The sequence below is a fragment of the Ailuropoda melanoleuca genome, chromosome 10, assembly GCF_002007445.2.
Source record: "Ailuropoda melanoleuca isolate Jingjing chromosome 10, ASM200744v2, whole genome shotgun sequence".
NCBI lineage: Eukaryota > Metazoa > Chordata > Mammalia > Carnivora > Ursidae > Ailuropoda > Ailuropoda melanoleuca.
The window spans coordinates 34,934,562-34,947,215 of NC_048227.1; the positions used below are offsets into that span (position 1 = coordinate 34,934,562).

General features: G+C 49.8%; 1 protein-coding gene across 6 annotated transcripts in view; it reads right to left on the reverse strand.

Moving 5' to 3' along the window:
- Positions 1-12,654, reverse strand: part of MGRN1 (mahogunin ring finger 1) — a 54,750-nt gene that overhangs the window by 24,821 nt on the left and 17,275 nt on the right. For all 6 annotated transcript variants that reach the window (XM_011231529.3, XM_034670450.1, XM_034670451.1 and 3 more), the window contains exons 2-5: positions 8,199-8,317; positions 6,653-6,741; positions 5,863-6,009; positions 3,505-3,622 (exon numbers count right to left, since the gene is read on the reverse strand). In XM_011231529.3, the coding sequence (XP_011229831.1) occupies positions 3,505-3,622; positions 5,863-6,009; positions 6,653-6,741; positions 8,199-8,317 (473 nt within the window). The remainder of the gene's footprint in view (positions 1-3,504; positions 3,623-5,862; positions 6,010-6,652; positions 6,742-8,198; positions 8,318-12,654) is intronic.

A 12,654-nucleotide genomic window follows, 5' to 3' on the forward strand; every position in this document is an offset into this window, starting at 1 on the left:
GTTTTTAAAAACATACTACAGAGTAATACTATTTATACGGCACGACCACATCTTTACAACAAACAAATGCACATGGGAAAGAAGTCTGGAAGACAGACCCTAAATGGTCAGAAGTGGTTCTCTGGAGAAGGAGACTGAACTGGCGGGGGGGGGGTGCCTTACAAATTCTGTACAATTTGTACATTTTAATCTTTTTTTTTTTTAAGATTTTATTTATTTATTTAACAGAGAGACAGCCAGCGAGAGAGGGAACACAGCAGGGGGAGTGGGAGAGGAAGAAGCAGGCTTCCAGCGGAGGAGCCTGATGTGGGGCTCGATCCCAGAACGCCGGGATCACTCCTGAGCCGAAGTCAGACGCTTAACGACCGCGCCACCCAGGCGCCCCCATTTTAATCTTTAAATAGGCAAGTCTGGGGAAAACGGCTAAAGAAGGGAGGCTGGCATGATGCTGGTGGCCAAGGGGACACCTGGCCATGTCGGGAGGCATCCCTGGTTGTCACAGCTGCAGTAGGGGCACTCCTGACACCCAGCAGGCAGAGACCAGGACCCTGCTCGACATCCCACAGGGCACAGGACGGCCCTCACTGCAGAGAAGGACCCGGACCCCGACGGTCAACAGCACTAAGGCCGAGAAGACCCGGTTGAGGAAAAGTCTGGGCTTGGTGCCTGAGTATCTGTCGGGCCTCTAACATCTGCCAATGTCTGCTTCAACACCTCCGGCAGGCAGCAGCACAGGGACACGACGTAAGAACTTCCGGGACCTTCTATCTACTGCAAGGCTTAGCTGCTTCCCAATGACGGTAATAACTGATAAAGTTCCCATTAACAAATACATGTAACAGGGTGCCTGGCTGGCTGAGTCAGTAGAGTATGTGACTCCTGATCTCAGGAAAGTAGAGCTTACTTTAAAAAAAAAAAAAAGAGGAAATAGAAATACATGTAATATAGGAGCACCTGGGTGGTGCAGTGGGTTGAGCGTCCGACTCTCGATTTCGGCTCAGGTCATGATCTCAGGGTCGTGGGATGGAGCCCCACGTCAGGGTCCGTGCTGAGCGCTAAGCGGGAAGTTGGCTTGGGATTATCTCTCCCTCTCCCTCTGCCCCTCCCCTGATTGCACTCTTTCCCTCTCTTAAAAAAAAAAAAATTAATTTTAAAAAATACATGTAACAGAGGGAAGAATGGGAGTGATCACTTCACGAGTGCAGAGTTTCCTTTCAAGGTGATGAAAATGTTCCAGAATTGCACAGAGATACACATATGAGATTGTGCTAAATGTCATAATGGTAAATTTTATGTTATGTGTATTCTATCCCCCCCAAAAATGCATAAACGTAGTGAGCTGATTTTGAGAACACATTAGCTGAGGTGATGATCAGAGAAGGCAAAGATGAGGAAGGAGTCTGGGATAAATCCATACCAGACAGGCCCACGTGGCCGCCCACCACACCCACTGCACCTGCCACCACCTCCGCCACAACCACCATGCCACATGCTGACAAGTTGGAATGTGGGCCCCTGATGCTCTAAGGGAGGAAAAGGGGTGCCCCTATGTGGCACTTCAGACTGGTTTATAAGCCAAGCGTGCCCCCAGGACAACTGACCTCACTGGGAGTCTGGAAAACAAACTGTTGGCCTGACTCAGCACATCTGCAAATGCAAAAAGATCTGTTTTGCAGCCAAAATGCCAGCCAAGGGACTGCACTAGGAACAGAGGTCATCAAAGTGAGGGTGCAACCTCAGCCCAACTGTCCCCACAAGCGACCGCAGGGTGGAGGCACCCACTTGTCTGCCCAACCCCTTGTGCCCACCCAGCCCCCTCCTTTCTTTGGGGAGCGGCTTTGCCCCATTCACAGGAGGGTGGGCAGGACCACATGCACCTGCTGGGTAGCCCAAACAGGGGTGTGTCCGCACAGGGATGGAACCATCTGATGAATGGGACTGGGGGCGGGGCTCCAATGGCCCCCTCCTTCTTTCAGGAGACTTTCTCCCAGAAGTGACACGAAGGCAGCTTCAGCTGCTTGCCATCAAAGCAGCTGACAAGCAAGCGCACACACAGCCAAGAGCAAACACCATGGCGTGGCCTTCACCTTCTGACACAGCCCATGAGCCAGAACCTTCCTGCCCAATTCCCATACCACCCCATGCCCCGCTGCCTCCGTTCCTTCTCCCTAATTTATTTTAGTGATATATGACCACCTTATGTAAAAAAACTACAGAATTCAGCTAAGTGAGCTCAGCTGGATACAAAAAGCCACATTATCATATGACTCCATTTATATAAAACACCCAGAAAAGCCAAATCCATCCAGAAAGTAGAATAATGTAGGGGCTGGGGCTAGAAAGAAGGATTAACTATAAATGGGCATAAATGATCCTACTGGGAAGATGGAAATGTTCGAGAACTGGACAGTGGTGATCACTGCATAATTCATAAATTTACTAAAAATCACTGAATTATACACTTAAGAGGACTAAGTTTTATGGTATGTACATTATACCTTAACAGACCTGTCAACACAATTCAGACATGTATACAGCATCGGCACGCACACCGCTCCCATACAGCGTGTGTGGGTGTGTGCGTGGGTTCTAGAACTCTGTCTTATCCAAGACCCTGTGCAGCTTCACAGGCACCTTCCCCAGTTTCTCCTCAAGGTTTATATATATACATATATATTTTTTAAAGATTTTATTTATTTATTTGACAGAGAGAGACAGCCAGCGAGAGACGGAACACAGGCAGGGGGAGTGGGAGAGGAAGAAGCAGGCTTCCAGCGGAGGAGCCTGATGTGGGGCTCGATCCCAGAACACCAGGATCACGCCCTGAGCCGAAGGCAGACGCTTAACGACTGAGCCACCCAGGCGCCCCTCCTCAAGGTTTATATACACGTACACGTACCTACAGAAACTGTTGTGCATTTTTCTTGTTGTTGCATACATGAAATGATACTGTCTGCAACAGCTCTCCCAAGCCCAGAAGGGGCTTTCCCCAACATCAGCCTGTAGGGTATACACAGATCCCTTTCCCCTGCACCATGGCTGCGTGCATCCGTTACAGAAGTGAACCACGGTGCCTGTATTATACAGATGGCTCCTATAACCTCAGGGAACAAGCAATCACGGACACACAGGTTCTTTCCATTTTTTTTCACTATTACAGACAAAACTTCCATCACCATCTTTCACATGATGTAAATTACTCTTTCTCAGCTACAGAACCACATGGTGGAAGGGGTCCTGCCATGCCGCAGTCCCATGGCCCCGACAAGGCACCAGAGCCGGGTACCAGAGCCTGTAACTGCCGCCAACACGGGATTCAAACCCCGCTCTCTGGTCCCGCATGTGCCCACCTGAGCACACAGACCTGAGTCAGCAGCCACTCCTGATGCTTATCAACCACATGAAGAATCTGAGCGGACAGACCCCGAGGTGTTCGTCCCCCGCCACAAGGGGAGGGGATTTGGGAAAGGGGCCAGGGAAAGGGGGTCCTGGCCAGAAGGTTACCTCATCATCCTTCCACTCGGAGAAGTCGATCTTGAAGGAGGGCAGGGAGAACTGCTGGCTCACCCCTCTCTTGTAGTGGACGGTCTCGGACTGCAGGGCAGGGCTCTTGGGGCTGTACCTGAAGAGGCAGCCGAGAGAAAGGCCGCTGAGACTCCGCCGAGAGCAAACGGTCTGCTGCACCTGGTCCTTAGGGCAACCCCCTGAGCACAGGGGCCTCTGACGCAGGGGCCGGCAGCCACTGGTCTTCTGGGACCAAGCAGAGGTGACGTGTAGGACCCACGCTTCCCTTCTCTTCCTGCAAGTGTCAGCCGTCCTCTGGCGGGGCAGGGCCCTCAGCCTGCCACCGGCTTCGGCAGCCTCATTCTGCCCATCATCGGCTGTGCCTGGGGCCTGCCTGGTTACAAGTCCTCTGAGCCCACACCTGCCCAGTAACTAACTGCCTTTCCAGAACTGGCTACGCCTTTCCATCTGGCTTTTATGGTGTGTTTACTTTGCTGAACAAACATGGTACTAACACGTACGCAGTGCGGGGCATCCCCCACACCCACCCGCAAGCTTGCTCCCTGCCGCCTGCTTTTCTGCGCCAGCCACGACCCACGCCCGAACGCACAGGGGCCTGCTCTTCAACATTCAAGCCGCAGTCCACCCACACCTGCTCCCTCACTACGGACAGGCCCCGAAGCTGTCCCCTAACCGTCACACGCATAGCTGCGTGCTCTGCAAGCACCGCATGGCCTTCACTGTGGGGTGAACACAGATGGTCTCCAGTATCTGGCTACTGCGTACAACACTTCCAGGACCCGCCTCTGCCTCTGTCTTAGCCACATATACAAGCGCTTTCCCAGAAAAGGAACAGCTGGGTCAAAGGGTACTCACATTTTCAATTCTGATCAACTCTGGCTTCTCCCCATTCAGGAATCCAACACACAACCCTGACAAGCTTCCTCCACCCACCCCACACCTGCCACTCCTGGGGCCTCTGTCTCTTAGACAAAAGACACTCTGGAGAGCCTGAGAGACTGAGGACGGGGGACTGCTCTTAGATGCACAAAGACAGAGGGCCCCTCCTTCCCCATGAGAAGCCAGGCCTCAACCTATAGTAAAGACTCCAGCTAGGACCCTGCCACCATGCAAATCTGGGCTTTTCTCTGGGACCCCTGATCTGCCCCCTTTCTCGCCTGTCAGGAAGCAGCGAGGGATCAGAGAATGCAGACAGAATTTCCAGGCTAAGGTAAAGGTCCCTGAACACAGGCTTCTGGGTCCCAGAGCTTTCAGGCTTCTTTTTGTTCCGGTGACTTCTGTGCCCACACCACTCAACTCCAGCAAACTCGGAAGGGAAGCAGGCTCCCAGCCACTCCTGCCAGGTCTCAGGAAGGGGAGAGAGCAGCATTTCCTCCCCTGTCCCCAGAGGAGGACTCCCCCGGGGGTCCAAGACAAAGAGTCCAGGGGAGACTCTGCCCTTTGCCCATGCGTCCACTGTCCTTCTAGGGGCAGCAGACCCTCTTCTCAAGCATATGGCATCTCTTACAAGCCCAAGTGTGACACAGACAAAAGCTGGGGGAGTGGGGGGTGGGTGGGCTGCTCGCCTGCACCTTCCAGCCTGCCCGTCCCTTGCCCCTCTCTGTGGCAGCCTTCAGGCCCCTCCCCGCTAGCCAGGACCCCTCCACTGTGGCAGCCAAACTGGAGGAAAAGAGAGAACACAGAAGCCTCACCCCAACTGTTGTGGCACTGTGTTCCCACCACACGTGTCCTCCCACCTCCTGGTGGGGGCCAGAGCAAATGAACATGGCCAAGGACAAAGGTCAGGCAGGCAGGGTCACAATGAAAGCGCCAACAGGGCACCAGGAGGGCTGGGGAGGGACCTGAATGGCCACATCAGCGACAGCACCCACAGAGCACCACGCTCACCTCTGGGGGGCAGGCCCCCAGATATTCCTGGATCCTCTAATTCTTGGTTTATGGTAAGAACACATTTGTAAATGGTTTGCGTTATTGAAAAAACAAAAGTAATCCGAAGTTTGGGTCAGTGTGGAGCCTCAAAGAAGAAAGTATAGGAAAAGGAAACTTGTCCTCTTGTTGCCGCCAGGGAGGGTGCGAGTGGGGGAGGGCAGGTGAGAGAATGGGGGGGTGGTAAGACCCAATCCGGCCCTCAGGTGGCTTTCCCCAACAGGACACAAGCGGGCGCATTTTCGCTGGTCTATCTGAGCCTGCGGTGGGGCTGAAGTTGCAGATTTCAAACTTCTGGGGCCAGCAGGACGCTTGTTGCAAATAAAACCTCCAAAAGCTCAAACATACAACACGGACCACAGAAGCACAGCTGCCGGGGCCAGCCCCACTCGCCCAGGCCCGGACACTCACACCGCCGTCCCGTTCAGGAACTCCTCCACCGCCTGGCAGTAGACGGTGATGGCCACCCGGGCGTCGGCATCGAAGGTGAACTCCAGGCTGTAGAGGACACGGGGTTTCTCGCTGTCCTCGGAGGGGCTATCGGCACCGTCTTTGTACCTGCCCAGGAGGCAGAGGGACAGGCAGCAGGTCAGGGGCCGTGCCTGTAAGCGTCCCCACCCCGCACAGCACGCACATTCCCGTGACCCGGGGGCCTCAGAGGTGGCTGCCTGCGAGTGGGGAGCCCCACCCCAGGTGGACAATAAGGCCCAACTCTGCAGAGCTGTCCTTCCCTTGCCTCCTGCCCACAGAAAGGGAGGCATCCTCCTGGTTTAGAGACAGCCCCAGACGCCTCAAGCCTTCCAGGTTTAAAGCAGTTTCTCAGCTCGCTGATGCTGGAGACTGGATCATTCCTGGCTGTGCGGCTGTCCTGTGCACTGCACGGTGCTGAGCAGCGTCCCTGGTCTCTGCCCACCACCGGCCAGTAGCACCCAATCCCCCCGCTGTGACAACAGACATGGGCCAGGGTCCCTGGGGGCACAGCTGCCAGTTGAGAAGCCCTGGTTTCAAGACTGGAGTGTCAGAAGCAGAGCCCAGCTGGCCTTCTCTCCCTCTGCACCCACACCCCAGGAGCAACTCTGGGGCTTGAGACCTGCCCGCGGCCCTCTGGCCCTACATCCAAGGTTAGCAGCCTGGGGTCGCCCACCATTGCCCCCTCTCCCAGGCATTAGGAGCCACAGAGCATGGCAGGGCGGAGTCTTACCTCACAAGCCGCAAGGAGTCTTTTCGGATGTTCACCAGGCTCCTCAGTGTCTTCACTGGCTCATGGGGGGCGGGGGTGACGTAAGGAAACTAGGAGGGAAAGACCCAAAGCAATGCCCGGTGACTCCCTAAGATGTAGTAGGGACAGATAACAGGATAATCGGAGCAACAGTCACAAGTCTGTACTCCCTGGCCCTTGTGCTCATTCATGAAGGAAAGTACAGCAGCGCAGCCCGCAAGCAGGAGGGCCGGCCCAGGCCACCCTGGAGGATTCTGGCCACACGAGTCTCATCACGGTCCTCCGATTCCAGGAGGACCCTCAGCAAGCACAGCCTGGCTGGGGACCCTGGGGGCGGTGAGGGCTGGGGCTCTCAGGCCACGTTCCCGCAGGTGCCGCCCTGAATAAAGTGGGCTTTCCACAGAAAGACGGTGGTCAATACGATTCTGCAGGGTGCTCCTGCACAGACACACACAGATGCTGCCGGAAACTGGAGTCATCTGGAAAGTTCTGGCCTGTGACAGCACCCAGGAGCTTTATCAGATGTTGTCACTGGGGAAACGGAGGGGATGGCATGAAGGATCTTTCTGCATCACTTCTCACCACTGCAGCTGAGCCTACGATGCTCTCAAAGTTTAAAAAAGAACAGATTTATCCAGGTCTGTAAGAGCCAGGCTCTGCAGGGCTGAGGCTTCAAAGATGGAAGGTGAGGTTGCTTTCTTGCTCTCGTGGACTCGGGAGGCACCACCCGAAAGCCCCAGTGATCCCATGGGTGGGGGAGGACGGCGCACCAGGCCCCAGCTCCTTGCCTCCCATCCACTAAAGATCAAGGTTTCATGTCAAGCAGCCACTCTGTGGTAAAGCAGCCTAAAGACTTCTGGTCCAGAGGACACCCCACCTCCTGTCAGGCCCAGGGACACCCTAGGACTTAGCAGCCTTACAGAACAGAGTCCAGTGTCTCCTGAAAGAGAGGGCCTCCTGCCTGGCCCCTCATCCACACTGGGGACCATCATTTCAAGTACAAAACCCAATCCCCCGCCCAGCATCCCCCTCCCCACTGGCCCTCACTCATCCTTCTCTCTCTCTAGTCTCCTTTCATGAAATGTTCTCTTCTTCATTGTCAGCACCCCCTGCAGGAAATGGGGTGGGATCTGTCCTCCACCCCCACCCCTGGAAGAGTCCTAGGCACACAGCAGGTGCCAAATGTGTGTTGAATAAATGGACAGCAGTGCGTAAGCGTGCACTTCTTTGGCAACTAGTGAAAGTGAACTCGAGGTAGTCCCACGGCCTAGATGCACTGGGCTCAGCAGCAGCAACCCTGTCTCCAGTACCAACCTGCAGCCATCCAGCCTCTCAGGGGGTGGGGCCGGGATATGCCCCTGCACACACACACACACTCGCACACGCACACGTCCCGCCAGCAGCTCTGCCCATCTGGGGCAACTCGGTGCCTGCTTGTCCTCGAAGCTGGCTATAGACAGCACAGGGGAGAGGCACCTCACCACCGCCACCCAGGTGCCTAGCCCCAGTGAGACCCACCTGGACCCACCTGGACTGGGCGATTGCCCAGGAAATTCAGATCCATGTTTTCTCCAAAGAGGTAACCTTCAGGGTGGGGGGTGTCAAATTTCTCGCCTCCCATGAAAAAGTGCGAGGCAAAGTAGTTTCCTGGTTAAAAAAGGAAACAGAGTTTATGAGGTTCGACACAGCCCAGGGAAAGTGTGTGATGGCCAAGAGGCTCAGCCAGAGAACAGCTCCATTTAGAGACAAGCCTCACAGGCGGTCCCTCCCGCTTGCGGCGCTAGCCTGGGCCTCAGCCCTTCAATCCCATCAACCTCTGCACCCCGAGAGCCTTCCTGCTCCCAGACCTCCCGTCCCTGCTAAGGGGCATGCCCTGTCCTCTGTTCCACTGTCCTTTCCCCCTGCGGCAGCCTGAGTTGTGTTCTCCTCAAGGATACGTCGCAGGTCCTCCCCGAAACCTGTGCGTGTGACCTTGGCTGGAAACGGGGTCTTTACAGTTGTCATCAACAGGAAGTCAGACTGAAGTGCAAAAGTGGTAAAAATAAGTATATCGGTGAAACTCAGTCAACTGACTCACAAAAGGATGTAAAGTACAACAACATATACCTGAAATGTGGGAAGGAGAGGAGTTAAGAATGGGTTCAAACTTAAGTGACCATCAACTGCACACAGACTGCTACATGCAGAGGATGTTACATACAAACTGAACGGTAACCACAAATCACGAACCAGTAATAGATACGCAAAAAATAAAGAGAGAGGAATCCAAGTACATCATTAAAGAAAGCCAACTAATCTTGAGAGGAGAAGAGAGGAATGGAGAAAAACCACAAAACAACCGTAAACAATAACAAAATGGCAATGCATACATACCCATCAATAATTACTTTGAATGTAAATGGACTAAACACTCCAATCAAAAGACAAAGGGTGATGGAATGGATAAGAAAACAAGACCCATCTATATGCTGCCTCCAAGAGGCTCACTGGAGATGTAAATACACATGTGAACACTTGAAGGGGTAGAGAAGCATTCGTCATGCAAACGGTGTGAAAAGAAAGCTGGGGTAGTGATACTTACATGGGACAAAACGGACTTTCAAACAAAGAGTTAAAAAAAGATAAAGAACACTATATCAACACTATACGAACATGGGTTCACCCAAATGCACAAGTTAATAACAACCATAAAGGAAATAATTGATAGTAATTAACCCACTTACATCAATGGACAGATCGTCCAAACAGAAAATCAACAAGGAAAAAGTGGCTTTTAAAGACACACTGGACCAGATGGATCTGACAAATATATTAAGAACATTCCATCCTAAAACAGTAGAATACACAATCCTTTCAAGTGCACATGGAACATTCTCTAGAATAGATCTTGTTAGTCCACAAAACAAGTCTCGACAAAGTCAAAAGATCAAAGTTATCCTATGCATCTTTTCTGATGACAACACTATGAAACTAGAAGTCAACAAGAAAAAAATCTGGGGAGGGGCGCCTGGGTGGCACAGCGGTTAAGCGTCTGCCTTCAGCTCAGGGCATGATCCCGGCGTTGTGGGGTCGAGCCCCACATCAGGCTCCTCCGCTAGGAGCCTGCTTCTTCCTCTCCCACTCCCCCTGCTTGTGTTCCCTCTCTCGCTGGCTGTCTCTATCTCTGTCGAATAAATAAACAAAATCTTTAAAAAAAAAAAAAGAAAAAAATCTGGGGAGACCACAAATACATGCTACTGAACAATGAATGGGTCAGCCAAGAAATCAAGGAGGAAATAAAAAAATATATGGAAACAAATGATGAAAATGAAAACACAATGGTCTAAAATCTTTGAGATGCAGCAAAAGCAGTCCTGAGAGAGAAGTTTATAGCAATACAGGCCTACCTCGAGAAGCAAGAAAAATCTCAAATAAGCAACCTAACCTCACACCTAACCGAACAAGAAAAAGGACAAATAAAACCCCAAACCAACAGAACAAAGGAAGTAATAAAGATTAAAGCAGAAACAAATGTAGTAGAAACTTAAAGAACAATAGAACAGATCAATGAAACCAGGAGCAGGTTCTTTGAAATGATGGACAAAACTGATAAACCTTTAGTCAGACTCATAAAAAGAGAGAGAGAGAGAGAGAGATAGGAACTCAAACAAAATCAGAAATGAAAGAAGAGAAATAACAACCAATACCAAAAAATTATGAAGGATCATAAGAGAATTTTTTAAAAATTATATGCCAACAAATTGGACAATCTGGAAAAAATGGATAAACTCCTAGAAACATACAATGTCCCAAAACTGAATCAGGAAGAAACAGAAAATGTGAACAGACCAATTACCAGCAATGACATTGAATCAGTCATCAAAAAACTCACAAGAAATGAAAGTCCAGGACCAGATGGCTTCACTGGTGAATTCTAAACATTTAAAAAGGGTTAATGGCTATTCTTCTCAAACTATTACAAAAAAATAGAAGAGGGTCGCCTGGGTGGCTCAGTCGGTTAAGCATCTGTCTTTGGGTCAAGGTCATGACCCCAGGGTCCTGGGATCAAGTCCCAGGTAGCCCCGCCTCAGGCTCCTCACTCAGCAGGGAGTCTGCCTCCTCCCCACTGCTTGTCTGCTCTCTTTCTTTCCGTTTCAAATAAACGAAATCTTTTAAAAATTTTTTTAAATGAAAAAAAAAAAAAAGAATAGGAATAGGAAGGAAAGCTTCCAAATTCATTCTATGAGGCCAGCATTGCCCTGATACCAAAACCAGATAAACACAAAAAAAAAAAAAAAAAAGCAGAAGAAGAACTACAGGGCAATATCTCTGATGAACATAGATGCAAAATCCTCAGCAAACCAAATCCAACAACATTAAAAAAAAAAAAACAAACCAATCACTATGATCAAGTGCAATTTATTGCTGGGATGCAAAGGTGGTTCAATATTTCCAAATCAATCAGTGGAATATATCACATCAAAAGAGAAAGGATAAAAACCATATGATCATCTTAATAGAGGCAGAAAAAGCATTTGACAAAGTACAACATACATTCATGATAAAATCCCTCAACAAAGTAGGTTTAGAGGGAACATACACCAATGTAATAAAGGCCATATATGAAAAACCACAGCTAACATGATCCTCAATGGGGAAAAACAGCTCTCACCTAAGATCAGGATCAAAACAAAGATGTTCACTCTCACCACTATTATTCAACAGAGCATTGGAAGTCTTAGCCACAGCACACAAGAGAAAGGAATAAAAGGCAGCCAAATCGGTAAGGAAGTAAAACTTTCACTATTTGCATATGACCTGACACTGTATATAAAAACCCTAAAGACTCTACCAAAAAGCTATTAGAACTGATAAATGAATTCAGTAAGGCTGCAGGATACAAAATCAATGTACAGAAATTCATTGCATTTCTATACACTAAGAAGGAAGCAACAGAAAGAGAAATTTTAAAAAACATCCCGTTTACAACTGCACCAAAAATAATAAAATACCTAGGAATAAACTTAACCAAGGATGTGAAAGTCCTGTACTCTGAAAACTGTAAAACACTGATGAAAGAAACTGAGGATGTCACAAACAAATGGAAAAATATTCCATGCTCATGGATTGGGAGAAAAATACCATTAAAATGTCCATACTACCCAAAGCAATCTACAGATTTAGTGCAATTCTCATCAAAATACCAACAGCATTTTTCACAGAACTAGAACAAAGAATCCTAAAATTAGTATGGAACCATAAGAGACCCCGAATAGAACAAACTTGAAAAAGAAAAACAAAGCGGAAGGTATCACACTTGCAGACTTGAAGATGTACTACTAAAGCTGTAGTAATCAAAACGGTCTGGTCCTGGCACAGAAATAGATGCGAGGGTCAACGGAACAGAACAGAAAACCCAGAAACAAATCCACGATTATATCGTCAATTAATCTTTGGCAAAAGAGGCAAGAACATGCCATGGGAAAGGGACAGTCTCCTCAACAAATGGTGGGAAAACTGGACAGCCACATGCAAAATAATGAAACCAGACCACTTTCTTACACCATACACAAAAAATAAATTCAAAATGGATTAAGGACCTAAATTTGAGACCCAAAACCATAAAAATCCTAGAAGAGAACACAGGCAATATTTCTCTGATACCGGCTGTAGTAACACTTTTCTAGATATGTCTGTCTCCTGAGGCAAGAGAACAAAAGCAAAAATAAACTATTGGGACTACACCAAAATAAAAAGCTTCTGCAGTGCAAAGGAAATAACGAAACCAAAGGACAACCTAACGAATGGGAGAAGGTATTTGTAAATGACATATCTGATAAGGGGCTAATATCCAGAATATATAAAAACTTATACAACTCGGGGCGCCTGGGTGGCACAGTGGTTGGGCGTCTGCCTTCGGCTCAGGGCGTGATCCCGGCGTTATGGGATCGAACTCCACATCGGGCTCCTCCACTGTGAGCCTGCTTCTTTCTCTCCCACTCCCC